The sequence below is a fragment of the Cynocephalus volans genome, chromosome 3 (genome assembly GCF_027409185.1).
Source record: "Cynocephalus volans isolate mCynVol1 chromosome 3, mCynVol1.pri, whole genome shotgun sequence".
NCBI classification, from domain to species: Eukaryota; Metazoa; Chordata; class Mammalia; order Dermoptera; family Cynocephalidae; genus Cynocephalus; species Cynocephalus volans.
In genome coordinates this window covers 94,600,235-94,627,264 of record NC_084462.1, presented here as the reverse complement: position 1 = coordinate 94,627,264, position 27,030 = coordinate 94,600,235, and the positions used below count along the sequence as shown (strand labels likewise).

The 27,030-nt window shown below is 37.6% G+C and overlaps 1 protein-coding gene across 2 annotated transcripts in view; it reads right to left on the bottom strand.

Annotated features, from left to right (window-relative positions):
- Nucleotides 1-27,030, bottom strand: part of TTBK2 (tau tubulin kinase 2) — a 146,569-nt gene that overhangs the window by 24,300 nt on the left and 95,239 nt on the right. For both annotated transcript variants that reach the window (XM_063089106.1, XM_063089108.1), the window contains 2 exons: nt 19,023-19,180; nt 12,371-12,587 (listed from right to left, as the gene is read on the bottom strand). In XM_063089106.1, the coding sequence (XP_062945176.1) occupies nt 12,371-12,587; nt 19,023-19,180 (375 nt within the window). The remainder of the gene's footprint in view (nt 1-12,370; nt 12,588-19,022; nt 19,181-27,030) is intronic.

The window sequence follows — 27,030 nt, the reverse complement described above, 5'->3', positions numbered from 1 at the left end:
ATAATAAATTTTAAAATTTAAGTAAAAAACAAATAAAAGGTTATTTTTTCAAAAGCAGAAAAAAATAATGATGAGTATGTTTTTTAAAAAGGAAAGAATTAAGACTAGGATTTTCGCCTCTGACCTGAAGGAACGCATAGCCCAGCACTTCTACAACCTTGTCCTGCTTCCAGGGGTTCGAGATGACACTGCCAAATACAAGCTACTCAACTTCCACCTCTACATGGCACTCAAGAAGGCCCTGTTCAAGCCTGGAGTCTGGTTCAAAGGTAGAAGAAGCCCAGAGGCAGGGAAGAAAGGGAGGGGCTGGAGTTCCTGCAGGGATCCTGATCCCATTGTGCGATCAGGCACTTGTATCCTCCGGGAAGCCATCATCGTGGGTAGCATCATCACCAAATGCTCCATCCCTGTGCTGCACTCCAGTGCAGCCATGCTGAAGACTGCTGAGATGGAATACAGTGGTGCCAACAGCATCTTCCTACGACTGCTGCTGGATAAGAAGTATGCACTGCCCTACCAGGTGCTGGACGCCCTTATCTTCCACTTCGTGGGGTTCTGGACAGAGAAGCGGGAGCTGCCTGTGATCTGGCACCAGTGCCTCCTGACTTTGGTTCAGTGCTACAAGACAGACTTGGCAACAGATCAGAAAGAGGCGCTCCTGGAACTGCTTCGGCTACCGCCCCATCCGCAACTGTCCCCCGAAATCAGGTGTGAACTTCAGAGCGCAGTCCCCCGAGATGTGGAAGATTTTTCCCATCACCATGGAATGAGGAAAGCTTATCTGTCCTGGTCCAAGGGGGATGAGGGGACACCAGGACCCTATTGGTGACTAAAGATGACACTGAGCCTTTATGGCTCAAAACCCAGATCAGGGCAGTGACAGGTCACAGGGTCATCTGTGGCTCCCAGTCCTAAACAGGGAGGACTAAGGGTCTGACTGGCTCCAGCTCCCATCCTAGGCCTTTGTCCCTGCTCAGTTCTGGGATCTGACTTGAGATTCCACGTGCCAGCACTCCAACTCCCCAGCCAGGCTACGTATAAGTACTTTCTCTCCGGCTATTGTGTCAAGTTGCTGGGATGTGGATAAAAACAAAAAGGCAGGTATTTATTGAACCTCTTTGTTTTGGTGTAGTCAATGGAGGTCTTTCTTCTTTCCCTCTTTAGCTGGAAGTCCCTGGTGTTGTCTCAGGAGTGGATTCTTACCCAGTTTACATAGGACCCCCACATAATCTACAAGTTTGTTTCTCCAGGCTGCACTTGCTTTATTAGCCCCCAGGGGCACATTCTCTGCCTTCTCCTGACATGATACAGGCTACTTTAGTAGAATGCCAGCAACCAGGAGCAGGTTGTTCAAAAGATGGTTGTGTCTCAGGTGTGGGTGAAAGGGCTACAGCAGAAAACTCCTTCTCAAGGACAGCAGAGAGACAAGAAAGGTCAGAGAATAAAGTTGGGCTCAGGAATGATTAGATTGGGATCAGCACCAAACAGGTTCCCTTTCTAGCTTTTTGGCCAGTGAAATTCAGTGGTTGGCAAACTAGGGCCAAATACCTGTTTTTGTGTGGCCTGTGAGCTAAGAATAAATTTCACATTTTCAAATAGTTGGGGGGAAAAAATTAACAGAACAGTATTTGTGACAGGTGAGAATTATGTGAACATATTTCAGTGTCCACGAATAATGCTTTATTGGAACACAGCCATGCACACCATTTAAAAAAATTAATAAGAAAAAGGAAAGAATTTAAAAAATACAAAAGAACTAAAATACTGGCACTAAAGTTAAAATGTTCTAAGGTCCTTGCAATATCACAAAGGTGGTTAAGATATTGCTTAACTTCAGACTTTAAGTTAATAATACATGGGAAATTTCATGAATAACTATGAAAAGAACAAAATTAGAATGTTTAAATCCCAAATAAGTACAAAGAGAAAACAGAAAAATCAAATAATAAACCAATAAAAACTGTAATCCAAAAAAAACTGAGCTAGAAAGATAAAAAGGCTGAACAAATAGAAATTTAAAAGTAACGTAAAAGTTCAAATAAAAATAACTCTAAACGTAAATAAATTACACTGACCAATTAAAACAAAGATTGTAAGCCTATCCAGTTATATGCCACTTACAAAAGTCACAATAAAGAATAAGGACAGGAAAAGATAAAGAATGAAAAAAGATATACCAGGCATGTCCCACCCAAAAGAAAGTGGCATAACTATATTAATATCTAAAAAAATTGGCTTTAATCTTAAAAATAATTAGTGGGATTAGAAAAGCAAGGGTCACTATGTAATAAAAAACAAAATTTCTATTCACCTGGAAGATATAAGATTCTAAACTTGTATGCACTTAACAACTCATGTGCAATAAAATCATTATGGAAAAATAGAGCAGAATTAGAATGAATACATATCAAAATTTTTGTGATCCAATAACGAAGGGATTTATTTCCTTCCTTCTGCTTGTCAGAGGTTCATTTGCTTTTGTTTTCTTCATTTCTTGAGGCAGAAATTAGATTATTGATTTGAAACCTTACCTTTTCCGCCAGAAGATCCACATCTCAAAGAAGTGGAGCTTTACCAAGTTTAATGCGGATGAATTTGAAGACATGGTGGCTGAGAAACAGCTCATTCATATGGTTGTGGGCTTAAATACATCCCCAACCGTGGCCCCCTGAACAAGTGGCACGCCCTGCACTCATGAGGGCTTTCACTGTGCAGCTCCCTCCTTACCTGCACCCATTAATAAATCCTACTTCCGGTCCAAAAAAAAAAAAGAAAATGAAACCTTATCTTTTCCAGTGTAAGTATTTAGTGCTACAAATTTCCCTTCTCAGCACTGCTTTTCCACATATTTTGATATGATATAGTTTTACTTTCATATAGTTTTATGTAATTTTTAAAAAATTTTTCCTTTGAGTCTTTCTCTTTGACCCATAAATATGTAGAAGCCCGTTGTTTAATTTCCAAGTGTTTAGAGATTTTCCGGTTGTCTTTCTGTTATTGATTATTAGTTTAATCCCATTATGGTAAGAGAACATACTCTGTATAATTTCAGTTATTTTAAATTGTTAAGGTTTGTTTTGTGGCCCTGCTTCTATGGAATCTAACCTAAGACAGTGGTTATCTCAGTGGGAATTAGAGGCACAAATACAAAAGAAATAATGTTATAATGTTATAGTTCTTGGGTCAGTTGCTAGGTTTACATGCTTATATTATTATGCTTTGAAGTGATACATATACTCTTCGATATGTAGTATAAGTAGATTTTAAAAGATAATACAAATAGCTGCTTAGAATTTTCTTTCTAGATGAGCAATAAATTCCTAAAGTTACAATCTCCATCCATGGATTTTCTCATTTATATACTTTTGCTTATACTTCTACTTCAACCACTTTTTCCATAAGGCATGTCCCTAACTTCCACCTCTATTTGCATGCATTCCAATTCCTTTTAATGATCTTGTTTTGTATCATGTTCTGCCTTGTATTATATTTGGTTGTGTACACACATATCTACCCGAACAGACTAGAAGCTCCTTAAAGGTAAAACATATATTTAAACCGCATAGCCCCTTGCTTAGTGAATTGCAAATAGAAGGTGCTCAATTAAACTTTGTTGAAGTGATGAAAGAATGAATGAATCAAGAAGGTAATGACTTGGCTTCTCTTTAATATTTACCTTAATGCTTTATCTAGATGTTCAAAACAAGTAGAGAGCTTATAATGTATAGCAGCACACAAGGGTACTTCAAAAAGCTTGTGGGAAAATAGAATTAAAAGGTAATACAAATGTTTCCATGAACTTTTTGAAGACCCTTTATACATTATAAATTCAAGAAACTTCATATCACCACAATAGCAAATAATAGACACTGACTTAAGTGGCGAAACCATCTGCCATTTAAATTTCACTGAGATTAAAAAGTGATAATGGGGAGTTTCAAGATGGCGGCGGCGGCGGCGGCTGGCGCGGAGTAGCTGAGGTGGAAAAGGTGGCCACTGGGCCTCAGGCAGCCGGGAAACTTGTGGACCTTTCTCTGGCCATCTCTTAAGGGAGGACTGCTGCTGCTGGCCGGTCGTGGGGGCTCAACGCCACTTTGCCCCCGGCAGGAGAGGCTGCCTCATTTACAGGCAACAGCTTTGAAGTGTGGAGCAGGAAAAGAACTGATTCTTAGCTGCAAAAGCGAGTCTTGAAACAGGGAACACGGCGCCAGGGCTGCTGTGGATGCAGCCAGGATCCCGGAGGCTGGGGCCGCACTGAAGGCAGCCAGCTGCCCTATCCAGGATTCGAGGTTTCAGGCCGGCATTAAAGAAGACTCCTGGGAGCGCCCGAGCGGCGCCGCGACTGAACAGCCCGAGGCGGCAGCGCCGAGAACACGGAAGGCAACAAACCAGAGACAGAGCGAGCGCCCGACCTGGCACAGCACTGTGAGTGATCCCTGGCAAAGCTCTGTTCGGGGGGTGGATGCCCACGCGGCTCCCCGCCTGCACCACCAGGCCACTCATTGCCCCGGTGCTGCCTCCATTTTCCCAGGTGCGGGCAGCTCCGCCCTGCTCGGCCATCACTGAGCCCATTTGCTTGGCCTGGCGCAGGGCTTTCCGGACCCTGCGGGCCGACCTCCTCTCCCACTCCCTCCACGGTGCTCTGGCAGGGCTGGGGGTGTGGGGCGTCCCGACCAGTTTTGGGAGGGCTAGGAAGTACGGGCGGGCCGACTGTCACTCCACCACACCCTGGACTCCGGCCCCGGTAAACTTCCTGTTACTGGGAGGCAGATACCATCTCTGCGACCACCAGTTTGGAAAAAAGCCTAACGAATTTCTGGTTGGGAATAGTGTGGTAGGAGAGTTCCCAGGTCTGCTTGAACCTGCCGGAGAGCAGGCTGCAGGCGGGCACTAGACTCGGTTTATACCGGGGGGATACAAAGGTGAACAAGACCCGAGAAAGATCTACACAGTGCTACAAAGGCACCCAGAGAGACTGGTCGTCTGTGCCTAGCAGAAACCTGGTAGACTTCCTGGGCGAGGCGGTGCTGAGCAGGGTCTTGAAGGCCCAGCTGATAGACGAGGGGTGCAGAAGACACGCCCCAACCCAGCACAGTGTGCACAGAGGGGGGAGACGTGCGGCCAGGGAGGCGGAGACTCGACAGAAACCACACACCCGGTGGGGTCGCCACTGCACGATCTAACAGCCTGGGCCAGAGCACACTGAACGGGGAGAAGTCCTGTACAGAAAGTGAAAGCTCAACAGAGATCACACACCCTGTGGTACGTGATCCACCAGCCCAGCAGAGTACAAGCTGACCAGAAAGGTGGATCCCCGGAGAAGCCCAAGACCCGAGGCAACCACACACACAAGACACTAGAGGCCAACTGAGCAGTCACGGCGGGAGCCATACCAAATTGGCAACCACAGCAACATCCTAGTTAGTCATTAGTCTTAAACCGGTGGACTGTGAAACCCCCTGCCACAATGAATAAACACCAAAAAAAAGACACCAGAAATACAAAAAATCAAGAAAGTACACCACCAAAAGTTAATAAATCTCATACTCTAGATCCTATAGAACAAGAAGCCCTTGAAATAACTGATAAGGAATTTCGAGTGATAATTCTAAGGAAACTGAATGAGATACAAGAAAACTCAGCTAGACATCATGATGAAATGAGGAAAAGTATACAGGATCTGAAAGAGGAAATATACAAGGAAATCAATGTCCTGAAAAAAAATGTAGCAGAACTTGCTGAACTGAAGAAGTTATTCAGCGAAATAAAAAACACAACGGAGAGTTTAACCAGCAGGCTTGTCGAAGTTGAAGAGAGAACCTCTGAACTTGAAGAAGGGCTGTTTGAAATAACACAAGCAGACAAAAAGAAAGAAAAAAGAATCAAGGACATGGAAGAAAATCTGAGAGAGATATCAGACAACCTCAAGCGCTCAAATATCCGAGTCATGGGTATTCCAGAAGGGGAGGAAAATGGAGATTCCATTGAAAACATATTCAACAAAATAGTGGCAGAAAACTTCCCAGGTATAGGAAAAATCACAGATCTTCAGATCCAGGAAGCTCAACGATCTCCAAATGTATTCAACCCAAAAAGGCCTTCTCCAAGACATGTCATAGTCAAATTGGCAAAACTCAGAGACAAAGAGAGAATCTTAAAAGCTGCAAGAGAGAAGCGTCAAATCACCTATAAGGGAGCCCCAATCAGGTTAACATCAGACTTTTCATCACAAACCCTAAAAGCTAGAAAGGAATGGGATGATATTTTCAAAATACTAAAAGACAAAGATTGCCAGCCAAGAATACTCTACCCTGCAAGGCTATCCTTCCGAAATGAGGGGCAAATAGTATATTTCTCAGACAAACAAAAACTGCGGGAGTTCACTACCACAAGACCACCCTTACAAGAAATCCTCAAGGGAGTACTGGGTTTGGTTCCTGAAAAATAACTACCACTGCCATAAAAACCTAAGAAAAATCTAAACCTGCTAGTACAATAAAAATGGCATTCATGAAGAGAAAACAAGCTAACAAAAACACTATCTACAACCTAAGGAACCAACAAACAAAGAAACCAAACAGTAAATCAGAAAGCAAGGAACAAAAGACACCTAAGACAACCAAACAACCAATAAAATGCTAAGAATAAATCAACACCTTTCAATAACAACTCTTAATGTTAAAGGCTTAAATTCCCCAATTAAAAGACACAGACTGGCTGACTGGATCAAAAAGCAGGACCCAACTATATGCTGCCTACAAGAGACCCACCTCACCCATAAAGATTCACACAGACTAAGAGTAAAAGGATGGAAAAAGATTTACCATGCAAACAGAAAAGAAAAACGAGCTGGAGTGGCTATTCTTATATCTGACAAAATAGACTTTAAACTAAAAACCATAAAAAGAGACAATGAGGGACACTACTTAATGATAAAAGGACTGATCCATCAAGAAGACATAACAATCATAAATATGTACGCACCCAATGTTGGAGCAGCCAGATTTATAAAACAAACTCTATTAGACCTAAAGAAGGAAATAGACACTAATACCATAATAGCAGGGGACCTGAACACTCCACTGTCAATATTAGACAGATCATCTAGGCAAAGAATCAGTAGAGAAACACAAGATCTAAACAAGACTCTAGACCAATTGGAATTGGCAGATATCTACAGAACATTCCACCCAACAACCTCAGAATATTCATTCTTCTCATCAGCACATGGATCATTCTCCAAGATAGATCACATATTAGGTCACAAATCAAGTCTCAATAAATTCAAAAAAATTGGAATTATCCCATGTATCTTCTCAGACCACAATGGATTAAAACTAGAAATTAATAACAAACAAAACTCTGGAAACTATACAAACACATGGAAATTAAACAGCATTCTACTTAATGACATATGGGTCCAAGAAGAAATCAAGCAGGAAATCAAAAAGTTTATTGAAACTAATGAAAACAATGATACATCATACCAAAACCTGTGGGATACTGCAAAAGCAGTATTGAGGGGAAAATTTATTGCATTAAATGCTCACTTCAGAAGAATGGAAAGATGGCAAGTGAACAACCTAACACTTCACCTTAAAGAACTAGAAAAACAAGAACAATCCAATCCTAAAGTTAGCAGACGGAAAGAAATCATTAAGATCAGAGCAGAACTGAATGAAATTGAAAACCAAAAAACAATTCAAAAGATCAACGAATCAAAAAGTTGGTTTTTTGAAAAGATAAATAAAATTGACAAACCATTAGCATGGCTAACAAAAAAAAGGAGAGAGAAGACTCAAATAACAAAAATTAGAAATGAAAAAGGCGATATTACAACTGATTCATCTGAAATACAAGGAATCATTCGAGACTACTATAAACAACTATACGCCAACAAATTTGAAAATCTGGAGGAAATGGATAAATTTCTGGACACACACAAGCTCCCAAAACTGAACCGTGAAGACGTAGAAAATTTGAACAGACCAATAACAATAAAGGAGATTGAAGCTGTTATCAGAAGGCTCCCAACAAAGAAAAGCCCAGGACCAGATGGATTCACAGCAGAATTTTACCAAACATTCAAAGAGGAATTGACACCGATTCTTTACAAACTATTCCAAAAGATTGAAACGGACGCAAATCTCCCAAACTCATTCTATGAAGCAAACATCATCCTGATACCAAAACCAGGTAAAGATATAACCAAAAAAGAAAACTACAGGCCGATATCCTTGATGAATATAGATGCAAAAATCCTCACTAAAATACTAGCAAACAGAATACAGCAACACATACGAAAAATTATTCATCACGATCAAGTGGGATTCATCCCAGGGATGCAAGGTTGGTTCAACATACGCAAATCAATAAATGTGATACACCATATTAATAAACTCAAACACAAGGACCATATGATCATCTCTATAGATGCTGAAAAAGCATTTGATAAAGTTCAGCACTCATTCATGACAAAGACCCTCTATAAGTTAGGTATAGAGGGAAAGTATCTCAACATAATTAAAGCCATATATGCCAAACCCACTGCCAATATCATCCTGAATGGGGAAAAGCTGAAAGCTTTTCCTTTAAGAACAGGCACTAGACAAGGATGCCCACTCTCACCACTCCTATTCAACATAGTGTTGGAAGTACTAGCCAGAGCAATCAGAGAAGAGAAGGAAATAAAGGGCATCCAGATTGGAAAAGATGAAGTCAAACTGTCCCTGTTTGCAGATGACATGATCCTATATATCGAACAGCCTAAAACCTCTACAAAAAAACTGTTGGAATTGATAAATGATTTCAGCACAGTAGCAGGATACAAAATCAACACACAAAAATCAGTAGCATTTCTTTTCTCCAATAGTGAACATGCAGAAGGAGAAATCAAGAAAGCCTGCCCATTTACAATAGCCACCAAAAAAATAAAATACTTAGGAATTGAGTTAACCAAGGAGGTGAAAAATCTCTATAATGAGAACTACAAACCACTGCTGAGAGAAATTAGAGAGGATACAAGAAGATGGAAAGATATCCCATGCTCTTGGATTGGAAGAATCAACATAGTGAAAATGTCCATACTACCCAAGGTGATATACAAATTCAATGCAATCCCCATCAAAATTCCAAAGACATTTTTCTCAGAAATGGAAAAAACTATTCAGACATTTATATGGAACAATAAAAGACCACGAATAGCCAAAGCAATGCTCAGCAAAAAAAATAAAGCTGGAGGCATAACACTACCTGACTTTAAGCTATACTACAAAGCTATAATAACCAAAACAGTATGGTACTGGCATAAAAACAGACACACTGACCAATGGAATAGAATAGAGAATCCAGAAATCAACCCACACACTTACTGCCATCTGATCTTTGACAAAGGCACCAAGCCTATTCACTGGGGAAGGGACTGCCTCTTCAGCAAGTGGTGCTGGGATAACTGGATATTGTTATGCAGGAGAATGAAACTAGATCCATACCTCTCACCATATACTAAAATCAACTCAAAATGGATTAAGGATTTAAATATACACCCTGAGACAATAAAACTTCTTAAAGAAAACATAGGGGAAACACTTCAGGAAATAGGACTGGGCACAGACTTCATGAATACGACCCCAAAAGCACGGGCAACCAAAGGAAAAATAAACAAATGGGATTATATCAAACTAAAAAGCTTCTGCACAGCAAAAGAAACAATTAAAAGAGTTAAAAGACAACCAACAGAGTGGGAGAAAATATTTGCAAAATATACATCTGACAAAGGATTAATATCCAGAATATATAAGGAACTCAAACAACTTTACAAGAAGAAAACAAGCAACCCAATTAAAAAATGGGCAAAAGAGCTAAGTAGGCATTTCTCTAAGGAAGATATCCAAATGGCCAACAGACATATGAAAAAATGCTCAACATCACTCAGCATCCGGGAAATGCAAATCAAAACCACATTGAGATACCATCTAACCCCAGTTAGGATGGCTAAAATCCAAAAGACTATGAACGATAAATGCTGGCGAGGCTGCGGAGAAAAAGGAACTCTCATACATTGTTGGTGGGACTGCAAAATGGTGCAGCCTCTATGGAAAATGGTATGGAGGTTCCTTAAACAATTGCAAATAGATCTACCATACGACCCAGCCATCCCACTGTTGGGAATATACCCAGAGGAATGGAAATCATCAAGTCGAAGGTATACCTGTTCCCCAATGTTCATCGCAGCACTCTTTACAATAGCCAAGAGTTGGAACCAGCCCAAATGCCCATCATCAGATGAGTGGATACGGAAAATGTGGTACATCTACACAATGGAATACTACTCAGCTATAAAAACGAATGAAATACTGCCATTTGCAACAACATGGATGGACCTCGAGAGAATTATATTAAGTGAAACAAGTCAGGCACAGAAAGAGAAATACCACATGTTCTCACTTATTGGTGGGAGCTAAAAATTAATATATAAATTCACACACACACATACACACATACACACACAAACGGGGGGGGGTAAGAAGATACAACAACCACAATTATTTGAAGTTGATACAACAAACAAACAGAAAGGACATGGTTGGGGGGAGGGGGGGAGGGAGAAGGGAGGGAGGTTTTGGTGATGGGGAGCATTAATCAGCTACAATGTATATCGACAAAATAAAATTAAAAAAAAATAAAATAAAATAAAAATAAAATTTAAAAAAAAAAAAAAAAAAAGTGATAATGGGTGAAAGACAGAAAACTAAAGTAATTAAGCTCTTGTATGTCAAGTGCCATTTCACTCTCTCATATACACAGATATTCATACGGGCTGCCAACTGAAAATGTCACCAGTGATTTTTTGCCATAAGAAGAATTTGTTCCTGGTGCCTTAAAGACAGCCACAGTTGACACTACAAAAATCTGACACTGATTCCCTGCCTACTTTTCACTACTCATTCCTGATTACTATTAGTCCAGAGAAGTACTTATTCAACAGCCAGACCACGTTGTGACATTTCACATCTATGCAGAGAACTTTCTGTCAGCGACTCCCATGGCTGAAAGTATATTCCTGCTATGGTCTGCACAATTGTGTCCCCCAAAATTCCTATGTTGAAATCCTTATCCTAAAGTGATGGTATTAGGAGGTGGGGACTTTGAGAGGTGATTACGTCATGGAGGTGGAGCCCTCATGAATGACATCAGTGTCCTTATAAAAGAGGCCCAAGTGAAAGACCTCTTGCCCCTTTCACCGTGTGAGGACACATTAAGAAGGAGCCAGAAAGCAGGCCTTCACCAGATACCAAGTCTGCCTTGATCTTAGACTTCCTAGCCTCCAAACTGTGAGAAATAAATTTCTGTCTTTTATAAGGTACCCATTTTATGGTATTTTGTTATAGCAGCCTGAATGAACTAAAACAATGTCCTTAAGTTAATTTCTTTAATTACACAGTTAAACAATTTTCCAAAGGTAGGCCAAGCTCCTAGAAACTGATCATGAAAGATTCTTCTTGAGATATATTCCCCATTCATAAAGCATGACTAGCTAACATTCTATCAATCATTTTAATAGGCTTGAGCCCAAAGCCTCATTTCACACCTGTAAATTTAACCTCCCTCCCAACCAAACCTTTATAAAAACACTTAAGAAGGATCAAAAATAATTCATTGCCCTTCTATCCCATTATCTTTATTTTATCTTCTATGAAAGGAGAAATGACAAGGAACAGTAAGAATAAAGAAAAGTTAGGGACAAATCTGCCCCAAGATAACTAAAAATTAGCCATATAATTCAGAAATCTATGAAGGGTCTTCAAAAATTTCATGGAAAGATTCAGATTATCTTTTAATTCCATTTTTGTGTGAACTTTTTGAAGTACCCTTGTATATGTCTCCCCATAATGACAAGTGGGCCTGCTTGCAATTCTAATGAAGAAAAACATCACATCATTTACTCAATATCCACATTGTAAGTTCATGATCAGTTTGATGCATTACACTTCCAACCCTCACTTCCCCACCTCCATTTAAGAAAATGTTTAGAGTGGACACTCATAGCTCCTCTGGTCCATACTAAGGAAAGGGCACGGAGCCTCGTCCCATTATTCTGTTCCATAGATGTCTTTTCTTTTAGTCTCAACATCTGGTTATTTTTTTTAAGTACTTTAATTTTTCCACAAAATACAAGATGAAGATTAATGTTTGGATGTTATGGTCCAAATTAGCCAAAATATTGCAATTAAAATTATTTAAATAACTAGCAATACAATATTCTGTTCACTTCTCATTCAGAATTGACAATCATGATACTTTGCTGCAACAATAGGAGAAAAATATAAGTATATAGAAAGACATCACTTCCTATGCAAGAAATACACACCTTACAAATTCCAAGCTTTATCTTGTTCTTGTTGGCATCCATCTCTTCCCAGACATCCTTCTCCTGGGGACGAGGGTGTCCCAGAGATCCAGGCAATTTATCTGGTGACACACCAACAGGGATGCCATTCTCCCCATCACTAAGCTGTTCATCTGGAAACACCTCATCTGTATTTTCTCGAAGCAAGTCTCCTGGGATGGGAGTGGCATTGGCAATTCTAAAAATAAGGGAAGAGAAAAAGGTAGGACTTTAAAAGACCAGAATCAAAAACTACTATGAGACTATCCAACATTTTGTTTCTGGATTTAAATCATGAAGTTCATACATAATTAAGAACGTTTAAAAAAAAACCTTGAAAATTTAGGTCATGCCAATTCCACAAAATAAAACATAAGTTTTGGTCAATTAGAATTTTCAAGCTGACTTAAAAATACAAATTATAATACAACAATTCACTGAATTAAAATCACTTTAAAATTTAGAAACATTTGGCCAATTTTGCAAGAAGCTTTCCTCAATTATAATAACATTTCTATTCTTTACCCATTTTTCTTAGAGAATAAAAAAAATTATAAACAGTAAAATGTTAATCCATAAGGAAATAAACAGGTTTCATATCAGCTATGTTTTTTATAATATGAAATGTGTACTGCTTTTTCATTTACAGAGTTTTTATTAAGCACCTACTACACACAAGGCCTGTAGCAACATGAACAGGAAGAAGAAAATTCTTGCCCTAAATGGGAAATTGGAAATTCGGTAATTATATAATTCATATAGTTCTGCATGAACTGACCTGGAGAAAAATAGAAAATATTAATCTGTATATTTATCTGTACATTTCCTTCAAAGTAATTCCACATCCTATTTACATGGTTGGTCATCTCTCCCTTAAGACTCTGGTCCACGAGTAGGCTTTCTAGTTCTCATCTATCATTCACTGAGTGAAAAAGGCCTGCAACAACTCTAATGTTCTATAACTCTATACACTAGTTTATTTCTTTTTAATATTGCTGACTGAACACAATATTTAGCACACAATGAAACCTCTTGTTAGAAGTGATCTGTCTAAAAATCAAAAAGTCTTCAATAGATTATACTGACACATGTAATTGTTGTGAGCGGCAAAATAAGCATTCTCTTATGAACCACTCTAAGGGTACACTCACACAGGTGTCATAAATACTTAATATGCTTGTGAAATGATCAATGAGTTGTCAGGTACATGTTCCACCTGACTTAATGTCCCTCACTACCACCTCTACTTAAATGGGTCAATGCTAGAAGATGAACCTCATTATCAATAGGTTATAGGCATATAATCTAGAAAAGCACTGATAATGGCTCTCAGGAAAAAACCTTATATCCTAGCAATGTACTAGTCACTGTAGTTCTGACAATGAGAGCATATTAAAAAGGTAGTTTGGACTTAGTTAAAATAAACAGATTTATTATAAAGATAATTAAAGATCAGAAATAAATTGGCTATTAAAAGATATTTCAGATATGAGATTAACATATTTACTGATGCAAGAATTACAACTGACATTAACATATATGTGCTATGTGGTAATCCAAATATTTATTGAAAGAATTCTCTCTATCCCTGAGGAAAGGGAAAGGCAAATGGACGAATATTTAAACTCAAGAAGCTCAGTCTACTAGCCACCCTCTTTTTCTATTTCTTCCTTTCCTCTTCTGCCTAGCCACTACTCTGCTTCCTTCTAATTACCCCAATTCTTTGGCATTTCTTTCTCCCATTCTTCAGGAAGTAAACCATGCCTCCACCTAGAAGCCGCTTCTACTTTCATTCAATCCTAGTGTCCCTCTCTTCTCTTGTGTTTCAGTATAATACCACATACTTCAAGGAACTCATCTATCTTCTCCACACAGGTTCTCTTCCACATGACTCAGGTTCTTCTCCCACCCTCCAGTAGCCTCTCGTCTGTACTTATTCCCCACTTTTTACTCCTTCCATAATTATTATTATTTTCTTCCTTTTCCTAAACTCTGATCCAAATCTGAAGTCTGATATATGGAAAGAAATAATTCCTTTCCAGGAAAATTATATCATGTTCAGGAATATGAATGAGTCAGAAAGTATATGTGAGGGTATTATTAGTGCATGGTCTGTGTTTGAAATCAAGATATAACAGAAGCAGATAAGGGGAAAAAAGGTAAGACGTAGGGAAGAACTAAAGAAATATCAAGGAAAGTAGTAAGAATGGACATCCTTTCTATATTCCCCTCCCCATAATTTAAAGCAAACCAGGACCTGTAAGCCAAATCTGGCCGCCCACCTATTTTTTAAAGTAGAGTGTTATTGAACACAGTCACATGCACATGTTTACATATTGCCTGTGGTTGCTCTGGCTTGACAATGGCAGTGCTAGTGATGACAGAGACAGCATAGCCTATAGATATTTATCTGGCCCTTCACGAATAATGTTTGCTGATACCTTTTTTTTTTTTTTTGCGGGGCAGGTGGGTGACACTACCGCTGGCTAATTGGGGATTTGAGCCTTTAACCTTGGTGTTATGACATCCTGCTCTAAACAGCAAGCTAACAGGCCATGCCCTGACTCCTGATTTAAAGCATCATCTTACATTCTTCTGAACTTTCATTCTCCCTTTACTAAGAAATTCAGAGTCGTGTGACATACATCATCATTCTTCTCTTTAACATTGATTCTCTATGATTTTCCAGGTTATTCTACCATATTATTTGCAAAGAAAGATAATTCAGAGGTTGGCAAACTTTTTCTTAGAGAGCCAGAGTTGTGGATGAGATTCACAGATGGATGCTAAAATTACTGGGCAAAGTATGATGAGAAAAAAGAAACTGACATAGTCACAAAGTATATGCCCACAAGTTTCTTATTACTAACAAAGAGAAAACAATAACTTCACAGTGGAGAAATCTGGCCACTGTAACCAAATTATCAACATTAATATCATCAGTAATAAGACATATTGATATTATGTACCTCCTTGTTTATGCCATAAATTTTCCTCTGATCTTTGCTTTAAATTTATCCCATAGATTCTGATACATAATGTTTACATTATCATTTTCTTTTCTATTACTTCAGTTTATATTTTCCCTTTCATCCAAAAATATTTTCATACGAGGTTTTTTAATTTCCAGGTGGAAAGGCCTTTGATATTTTTGTTTTTGATAGTAATATATAGTTTTATTGCAGTGTGATCAGATTGTATAATATTCTACTTTATTGAACTATTTATATATTTTTTGTGACCTAATATCTGATCAATTTTTGTGAATGTTCCAGGGGTACCTGAGCACAAGCTGTAGTCTCTATCATCAGTGTGTAGAGTTCAAAAAATATGAATAAAACCTTACTGATCATGTTGTTTAACTCTTCTTTTTTTTTTTTTTAAAGATGGCCGGTAAGGGGATCTTAACTCTTGACTTGGTGTTGTCAGCACCACGCTCAGCCAGTAAGCGAACCGGCCATCCCTATATAGGGATCTGAACCTGTGGCCTTGGTGTTATCAGCACCGCACTCTCCCAAGTGAGCCACAGGCCAGCCCAACTCTTCTATCTTACTCATTGTTCACTTGATCTGTCTTGAAATGAGAGTGGTGCATTAAAATCCCTGATTACTAGTGTGTGTCTGTGTATGTCTCCTTGAATCTCCTCTAGTTGTTACTTCCTAAAGGTGAGTGTCATGATTCCGATGACTAAATATTAATAAACTTTATATCTCACTTGTGAATTGTGGTACTTGCATTAAAAACTGTCCTTCTGGCTGGCAGTTAGCTTAGTTGGTTAGAGATGCATCTTTGTAACAACAAGGTCATGGGTTTGGATCCCATTACTGCCCAGCTGCCCAAAAAAAAAAAAAAAAAAGTGCCGTTCCATCCTGTAACTTTTAAAGTTTGGCTTGAATTCTACATTGTCTGATATCAGGATCATTACTTTTTTCTGACTGTTTCCATTTTTCTGATATATCTCTGTCCATCCCTTTCTGAAACACTTTTTTCAGGTGTGTGTCTTGTATTCAGCATATATACCTAGCTATAACCAAACTGAAAATCTTTTTTTTTTTTTTTGGCCAGTACCAGGATCCCTTGGTCTTGGTGTTACAACACCATGCTCTAACCAACTGAGCTAGCCAACCAGCCTGAGTATCTTTTAATTTTAATATGTGAATTAAGCCGATGCATATTTATTGCTATGACTGATATGTTTGGTCTTAACTCTGTCATAGTATTTTATAATTATGTGTATTCTGTTATACTTGCCATATTTCTTTCTCTTCAAGATGGGTATCCTTTGAACTTTAATTTATAAACAATTGGGTTTTTTGGTATTTCAAAAGGTTCACCTTTTTATTCCAATCGTTATCTTTGAACATATACCTTTTTACATGCTTCACTTTTTTATTCCAATGGTTATCTTTGAACATATACCTTTTTAAATGCTTAGTTCTCTGTTTTCTTAGTTAACCTTTTGCTATTGGGTTTCTCAGTTTTAATAAGTATTGTTTTTCTTCTTCAGGGACTCCAACAATATGAATGTTATTTCTTCTCTGTCTGCCTCTGATGTGCACTACTCTCTCTCTAATCCTTTTACATTATCTCTATCTCACTTTCATTCTCGAGTTTTTTTCCCTACCTTTATTCAATGACTTTTATTAAACTTTCATCTGAGTCTATTCTCCTTTGTTCAGTTTGTAATACATTCTTCAATTCTGAGATAATTTCTTCTTTTTCTTCCATTTCTTTCCTAAGTTCAATCAACTCTCATTTCATTTCTTCCTCTCTCAACAAGATCCGGACGTCAGCCTTTGGACAGGGACAGGGCAGCTCTTCCTTGGATGTTTAATCTCAACCATAGTAGTAGTGGCTGCACCTTATATTTGTTATTCCTGTATTCTTTACATTTTGCTTTACTTGTTACTAGTCAACTCTATACTATTCCAATTCTCTGTTATAGGTAATGTCAATTTTTTCCTGTTCAAATTACTGTGTAGTTTTTCTCTCCTGATTTAACCCAAACTGATACATCTTATTTCCTTCACCACTCAACTGACAAAGGGCACTTCTCTCTCTCTCTTTTTTTTTTTTTTTTTTCTTTGAATCATGCATATTTTTACTTCCCTGTACCTCACATCTGATCTGTTTGGACACTTTTTGAGTATTTTCACTCTTAGGATGGGTTTAGTTTTTCTAGTGTTGCTTTTAGATCAACCTTAAGTCCCATTGTTAATTCCTTTCTTCGCCACAATTTTTCTTGGTTGGCCTTTATAAAGTCTTCTGGCAGGGTTAGGTGAGGCAAGAGCATGAGAGGAACTGCACTAGGATTTGGTATGTTTTTTTCTCTTTTTACTTACAGTTATTTAAAAATTTGGGCATCCTCTGTCTCCAAGTTAAAATCTCAGTTATGCTGAGGTCTTTCTGTAGTTTTCTTTTTGCTTTCTTATCATTCTGTGTTATTTTGGAGGAAATATTGAGAGACAGTAACTTAAATTGCCTTCATTGTCTTCAGCTACTCGAAGTTCTATTGTCTGAATTTTTACAAGTTTGAGACAATCATAAAAGCACTAAAACAAGAATCAAAATTTTTAGACTCTAGGTTCCAGCTCTGCCACTAATATTTATTTAAAGTTGGACGATTCACTTCCATGCTAGGATTATTTCCTCATTTGTAAATGGGGTGGCTGGACTACCGCAGTACGTCCCAAACTCTGACAAACGTGAGAAATGCTCACTCAATGCACAGTGATTTCTGTGCCCCACCCCTAGACACACTGATTCAGTAGGTCTGGAGGAGGAGAAAGTTCCAGGAAAGGATATTTTAAACAAGTATCTGTGATGATTCTAACACAGCTAGCCAAGGTCCCACATTTAGGAACCTTTAGACAAGATAATTAGTGACATCATCTCTAGTTATATGAGTCCATGCAAGCTTTTCTGATTCAGTAAGTCCTACCAATCCCATCTTTCAATATTAAAAAAATCAAAGCAATGGGTTAGTAGTAATATGTCCCCATTAACTTATACTGCATTATAATTTTTCCCTATTCACTTTTTTTTAACCAAACAATTAAAAGCAACCAGAGCAGATAAAAATAGGTCAGAGAAAAAAGAGAGACAAATCAAAAAACAAATCAAAATAAAAAACAAAAGGAATAGTACTTAATGCACTAGAGGAAAAAACATCAAAAAGAAAAAACAAGAACATGGAAATACACCTTAACTTCTTCCTAACACACTATGAAAATTAAATCACTTTCTTAAGAGGAACATGCTACATATTTTGTTCCCGCTAAACTTAAGCACAGCTTAATTAGATAAATTGTGGCTCATTCTTTCCAAGGTTCTATATATTCTTTAGAAATGCCATTAATGCTCTCTTCTCCTTTTGAAGAAAGCCCACTGTAAATCTGTCATCAAGTCACATAAGCTCTAAGCTCCCATTTCACAGTATGATCTATTAGTACTTTCTTAGACAAATAATTCCAAAGGCATATACGAAAACAATGTTAATGTAAGGAAATCAATAGGTTTTCCCCTGTATCTTAGAGTTTGGTCATCTGAGGGAATCTGGATGAAATAAAAGAAATTTCTGAAAACACAATGCAACAAGGAAAAGACACCACTAAATTATCTGTTTAGGACATACCCAATTGCAGCAGGGGTCAAGCGGGTATGCAGTTGAGGGGTGGTAGAAGTGGTGGTGGTTGTTAGGGAGCCATCAGTTCCAGTCTTCTCCCAGTCAAAAGGGTCACTCTCAATAACTCCAAAGGTCTTGATGCTATTGTCAAACACGGATGTAAGAAGCTAAACCACAAAGAAAAAGAACTAGAGTAAACCAACAGTAAACACAGTCCCTCTCCTCTATAAGAAAAAGCACCCCTGACTCACAAAAATGTTTTTGTAGTATGATTTTCTTTAGAAACTGATGATTCAAATAGGAAAATTTGAATAAGGACTATATGTGGATGATGATAATGTTAATTCTTCTTAGTTGTGGTACTGTTTATAGTCATATAGGAGAATGTTTCTGTTTTTGAAAGATAGATAATGAAGTGTCAGCTATAGTCTACCCTCAGATGGTTTGGCAAAAGGAAATATACATTGTGTGTATGTGTATGTATGTGTGTATTCAGTTGAACCATCTATTTGATCATTTAGTTGTAACAACAACAACAAAAAATACATTTTTATATGGTTCAACCTAAATAAGTGACCAGTGTCTAGGGAAGGAACATTTATATATTATTTCATTTTTTTGTCTTCAAATTCCTAAATTTTCAACTCATCTTGAAAAAGACCTCACAAATACCTTTACTTTTTCTTTCACAATGCACCATTTTCAATTTTACGATTATGGTTTCATTCTCTCCTTATCATTTCTCTTACTCCATTAGTCTAAGATTCACCTTGTACATTTCCTGCTCCTGACCTGAAATAAGCAGGGTAGCTCTAAATCCCAACCTTCATCAGATTGGGATAGTAGAAATAAGACAACTCACCTCACCTTTTTTGGTAACTAAATTAATTATATCACAGTTGGCTAAGATAAACAATAAAACCAGAAAACTCCAATTCAGTTACTCAATCAAATATCTGAGAATAATGTAACTACCTTATAATAATAATAATAAGGTAACTTATTATAATATAAATATAATAAGGTAACTACCCTATAAATGATTCATACAGTAGTACATGTGTGCGTGTGCATGTATGTAAAACTTGAATGCCCTTCATTCTTTTTTCAAACTGGAAAGAGAGCAGGGCAAAATCTGAAAAATCCTTCCAGATGATTCTGATACTTCCCTCTAGGAAGGAATATTTCCATTGGTAATCACTAGAAATCTAGTATATGTCTGGCTCCTTTACTACTTATTTTTTGTTATTGTTAAATTTTTTTTTTGATGGCTGGGTGATCTGGGGATCTGAACCCTTGAATTTCTTTTATTTAATAATATTGTTAGAAAATACAAACTCATCTAAATTTAGAGTCCAGATTTCTCAAACTAGGGTGAAGTATACCACCAGGGGATGCAACCATATGCCAGAGAGTTTAAAAGTCACCTGATAGATGTGGCACAGCTTCCTGGAGCATTTTACTCAAAGGCATGATAGTTATTATAATATTTTAAAATATAATGAACACAATAAATTTTGAAAGCAAAATTCACATAAACCTTTAAGATAAACCCGGAGAATGCAAAGAAATTTTGGACTTCTGGCTGACACTTTAAGGCTATTATTCCCAGACCTCTTGAGAAACATGTTCATATTTTGCTATAAGAGGAGCCATTGATGAAATCATGCGAGAAACAAAAAACATAACTTCATCAGGAAAGTGACTCTTCCTTGAATGGAAACAAGGAGGGGAAGCAAATGAGGGAAGGGAAAGTCGGAGAACCTGAAGAGGGTATAGATAGGCATAAATGCAATATTACTTTTTATTTGACCACTGATGTGGATTATTTGTGTCAATCTCCCTTCTACTTGCACTTATGAATAAGAAGCAGTCCATTTTTCTTAAGCCAAATTCTAATGGAATATACAATAAGAAGATTTTTCTAAAGCAAATTATTCAAGACATAAAAAAGTTAATAAAGATCTGTTTCTATTACAGGGTAATGTGGATTCCAAGGGATTTTAGCACCAGTGATAGAGGGAAAAAAAATTAAATTGCACCCATCCTCTGGAGAACAGAACCAGCAAAAGATAAAAACCAAATAAAGAGAAAGAGTTACAGAAGCTGCAGAGCTTTAGATGTTTTCACCATTTATATCAAGATACTGAAGCAACTCAGGAGTGCCCCCACGGTTGGCAGCCCCAGAACCTGAGCACGACTGCTCCCTCAGCCAACAGTGCTGGCTGATGTCAATGCCTTCCCCTTCAGGTGCTTAATCAGCCCACAGGTAAACTGCCTGGCAATACTATACTAAGGTTTCTCATCACCACCTAACAAGGCCAATAAAAAAATGTAAACAATATTTTCTTATTGCCTTTACAAAACAAAGCAGCATAAAGGAAATAAGAAGTTCTATTAAAATAGAAGTAATGTTGAATAAAATACAAGAATGAAGAAAATGAGGCAATTATAAGCAAGTGCAGTGTCACTGAGGGACAGGTAAAACCACTTACATTTACATGATGCTTTACAATTTGCAAATCATTCTCACAATTATTACTTTAAAATCATAACAACAACACTGTGAGGTAGGTATTTTCACCATGTCAGACTACAAAACTGAGATTTAGAATGGTCAAACAAATGGCGTGCCGCAAAACCCCAATTTAAACGGGTCTTTTAAGGGCAGTGCTATTTTCACTATAGAAGAGTTATAGCCAGTCAGCAGGCAAAGCAAAACAGCATATAGTAGAAATTATACTCGAAAGTCCCTTGAAATGCCCATGAAGTACAGAATATTACCATCTTTCAACAGGTGCAACATAGCTAGTTTTTCCCCCAGCAATGGAATAGATGTTTATTTCTTCAGATGAATGTAGGAAAAGTAAGCTGGCTGGCTGCATTTGGTGGTCACATTATACCAAAAAAAAAAGTACTGTTCTTTCAAATATTAGACTCACACTTGGTGCAGCCTGATTTGGGGGCCCTGGGCTGCTGTCAATGAAAAAAAGACTGGGGGAATAGCAGATTCAAAAGGGCACTGAATTGTTATCCTCCTCATAGGGCATGGCTAGATGAGTCAAAGGACAGGCAAAATCAGAGATGTTAAAAATTTTCTATCTTCTGAATGTACAGCTGAATTCAACTGAGCCAGGTAAACAGGATTGTTCTGTGACTCTACTGTATTACAGTTACATCAAATACCCACTCATTGATTCAGACGTATACTGAATGCCTACTGTCCTGTATGCTAGGAATATAAACGCTAACAAAACACAGTCCTGTCTTCAGTGAGTTTACATTCAATAAAAGCAATAATCAAATTAAGCAGATTTAATTCAATCTGGCAAACTCTTATTAAATGATTATCATTGTGCTAAGTTCTTGAGGAAATTGAAATAAATGTGCAAAGCCCTGGCTTTCAAGGAACCTATTTAATAAGGAGACAAAACAAAGTACTGCTTTAAGAGTTGAGCAGAAGGAATCAGAGGAGATTGTAAAGAAGTTGACATCTGAGCTGGGCTTTCAATTTCTTAAGACAAGCTATGTTATGAAAGACAGGCATTCCAGGCAGAGCATGCCAGGAGAAGGGCTACTAGTGCCATTTGACTGCATCAAGGGGTCCAACGTAGCTAGATCACATAAGTACAATGGGGCATGAACGAAGATAAGGGCAAATGCGTAGAAGCAAGAATTCAGTCACTTTTCTCCATCTCACTATTAATATCCAAGTCAAGGCCATTATCATCTCCTGCCTCCTGGCCACAAGGGGAGACATCTCTCAGCCTTAGAATTCGGCCATTGTGATTGAGTTCTAGCTACCTGGGTGTATGCCAAAGTGTTGTAGATCACTTCCAGGCCTGGCCATAAAACTCCTAAGTGATCATCCAAACTTGCTCTTCCCCTTCCTGGTGACTGTGAAGGCCATATATTGAAGACAGCAGTGTCAAAATATGGGTGGAGCCTAGATGTTCAAGTTACCACTTGAGATTTGACTAGGAGAGCCAGCCCACCAACTTGACTAGTGTATTATGTGATCAAGAAATAAACCTTTGTGGTGTTAAGACACTGATTGCGGGGGGCGGGATTTATTTCCAAGGCACAGCTCAGCCTATCTTAATACCGTCCCAACTATTCTCTAATTCTCCTTTGCTTCATTTTGAATGCACACAACTACAAAAGTAATCTCTTAAAATACAAAGTGGATTGCCATGCTCTTGTTTATAACACTTCCAAGGCTTCCTGTTGTACTTAGAATAAAATCCAAACTCCTTAAAAAGGCCTATAAGGCCCTCCATCATCTGGGCTCTAGCTCTCTTTCCAACCTCATCTCAAACCACTCTTGCTTCTCATTTACTATGTCTGGCCACACTTGTCTTCTTTCAACTCCTTTCTCACATCAGGGCTTACAAACCTGTTCATCTCTCTGCTTACAAAATTCTTATTTTTGCTCTTCACATGGTCAATACAGTCCCATCTTTTGGGGTTTGGCTTAAATGGTGGCAGCTGTAGAGACAGACCTTTCCTGACCATCCTATTTTATAAGAGGTTTCCCCTTGTTATTCTGTAGCTCAATCTCTTATTTGTTTTCTTCACAAGCAGTCAGTCCATCTATGCTCTCTGAAAATTTTAACTCAGATGTTAGTAGAGTCAGGGGATACTACAACCGCTCTAAGTCCTCCAAAGCAAGAGGCAAATCTACTACATTTTGATGTAATTTCTGTATAAATAGTCCTATTCCTGAGCCTGGAAAGTTTATTAAGATTAATGAAGCTTGTTCGGCTTCGGATTTCCTCTGTCTTATCTGCTGATTTTAGCAAAGGTGGCACTGTGTGAACTGGTTGGTATACACATCTTAGTTTCAGGCTCACCAACAGTGTGTGTATTTATGGTTTTCATTAGTCTTCACAACTTGCTAAATAATACTTAACATAATTTGAACACTCTAATAAAGATATTACTTGTGTTCTTATCAGGATCATGTGATCCTATTAATTACTATGAATTAATAATCATTGTCACTTGTGACAATAATCTCTGGTAAATCTTCGTTTAACTTTTTAGTTCTTTTACTGCATTTTCATTAACAAGTCATGTTAGCATTTACTTTACAGTGTCTACTGTGCTGTGGTCACCTCTCCAAGGGAGGCAGCATGGTAAACTGAAAAAAGCTTGGGCTTTTTTGAATGAGTCAGAAATGAGTTCAGATGCCACCTTGCACTACTAGTTTTGTGATCCTAGGCGACAAGCCTAAACTAAGACTCCATAAGATGGGGGTAATAATACCACCCAGGTATTATTGTGACATTACTGTGTGTCATTATTGTGAAAATAATGTGTAATGGCACCAGGGTTCTTCTTTATCCAACCTGATGCTGCTTTCTTAGTTTCACATTCACTAGTAAGAGTGTCACCTATACATGGAATTCCTGTGGCGGAATTCAAGATAAGATTTTACCTAGCACCACTCAGAGATATTTTCCTTTCTCAAAACGCTTTACAAGAATTTACCTAAATTATTAGAGGGCCATGACAAGATTGAAGATTTTTATCACTGTCTACATTATTGAAAATGTTGGCCCAGCACTTTAACTTTTTATTTTGAAATAATTACAGATTCATAGGAAGTTGCAAAAATAGTACATAGAGGCCCCTTTCATCCAGTTTCCCCCAGTGCTAACATCTTAAATAACTATAGTACAATACCAAAATCAGGAAAATGACATTGGTAGAATCCACAGAGCTTATCAAATTTAGCACATTTTATGTGCACTATGTGTATGTGTGTGGGGGGGGGGGTTCTATGCAATTTTACCATCTGTGCAGATTCATGACTCAATAATTTGACTCATACTTGCTATAATATTTCAGAATCTAATAATAAAAACAATATTTGTAATAAGATATCTGCTTTAATCTTGGCTATAATTCTGATATTTTCACCTTTATCACGTTTAGCTTAACAAAAAATAGTATTTGTGCCACTTATGGGCTGATTTTTCTTACGTTTCCTGAGTAGGAGACTATTGGACCAAAGTAAGATTCAATTAAATTTACCTAACATTTGTCAAAAATTTAGGTGCCAGGCACAGTGTCAGGTACAGTACAGGATTAAAAAAATCAGATATGGTTGTTTCTCCAGGATTTAAAAATCAGTTAGGAAGATGGACTCATACATAAATACTAAGTACAGATAAGCGTATTGTAATTTCCCTGAACAATATTATACCTCAAAAGCAAGTGTCAGCCTGTATTCTAAAGGAGACATGCATAAATGATTCCTGGTAGAAAACAAAATAGCTATTCTCTCTAGATCTACACCTGCTGTCAGGGTGAGCAGTAGGAGGCTACTGGAGGAGATGTTGGCCATGTACAACTTGTTAAGGTAATAATGTTCTAATTTTTAAATGTTCTAATAATCTAATTCTTAAAGATTTACAAAATATACATTCAAACTGATAGTGGCTCTGTAAAACTGCACCATTCAACACCTCTTGATTATAAAGAAAAAACATATTCACTTTGGTCTTAGTTTAGAATATGCAAAGTTGGAGATTCATCATTGCTATTTGACATTTGATGTAGCTACGGAAGCAGTCATGCTAAATACTGATCTGATTTTCACTTGCTGCTGGAGGAGGTTTATTGTTGTTCTTAACTAAAATGGTTGTCCCATAAGGAAATTAAACTTTAGAAAAAAAAAGTAATTAAGATTAAATTCAGGAATGAATTTCAAACTGTAAAAGTAACTATATGGACAGCATTAGTTCACAAAAGAGCATTCAGATTCAAAGAAGAGTAATTTTTCTCAAAATGAAGACCCCAGCATGCCTTTGTGCAAGAAACAAAAGACAGAAGCTGAAACGCTCAGACCTTTCTGGAATTTGGTGTCACACTGATGTCACACTGATGACACACCAATCAATTACATCAGCATCTCCTTCCCAATTATCCTTATGCTATCCACCTGCCCTCTGCTTCCACTCACTGCTTATGAAAGATCGGAGAACAAGAACCAGATTATAGAATCTGTGAAACGAAGAAAATGTTATGCCTGCTCTCTCTCTTCTAAAAATAGAAAAACTACTATACTTTGTTTTATTATTAAGTGATAGAGAAGCCACTCAGAGAATGTCCAAATAAAAAAACCTAAGAACAATAATTTGTTAATTTAATTTAAATTAATTATAGGCCTAAATTTCAATCTTTAGCTGGTGAATATGAGTCTTTAGATTATAGGCATAACTAAGAGGAAGATGTGATAAAAAAGTTTTAATGTCTTAAACTTTTTTTACCCCCATATAAAAATTTTAAGAATAAAAACATTATTAGTGCCCACGATGAGAAAGTTGGAACATTTTCCAGCTCCTCTTGAACCTAGCTTGCAGGTATAATTTCATTACTTTACTACAAGTAATGTGAACTCTCTACATTTCAGAAAATAAATATAAAATGTAGATATAAGAACATATTACAAAGCAACTCATATGCAATGTAATTTCTCAATTTGTTAGACATTCCATATTATTTATACCACAAAGAGCTCACCAAATTAAGGTCACTAAGGATCTAAGGTTAAATGCTGCCTCTCTGCTTTATGTCCTGTTTTTATCTTATATGAAAGCTGCCATTTCACAGAAAAATAATTATCATATGTAAATAAATTCACTGTGCTGTACACACTCTTAAGTCTTTTGACTGGACAACAATGAAAACACTTTTCTTTCTCTCTCTCTCTTTCTTCATGTGTATATATATATATATATATATATATATATATATATATATATATATATGAAGATGACTGGTAAGGGGATCTTAACCCTTGACTTGGTGTTGTCAGCACCACACTCTCCCACGTGAGCTAACCGGCCATCCCTATATAGGGATCTGAACCCGTGGCCTTGGTGTTATCAGCACCACACTCTCCCAAGTGAGCCATGGGCCGGCCCCAATGAAAACACTTTAGAATTTAAAACTTCCATTAACAAGTAGTAAAGCCTATGTGTTGTTGTTTGTAGATAAAATAATATAC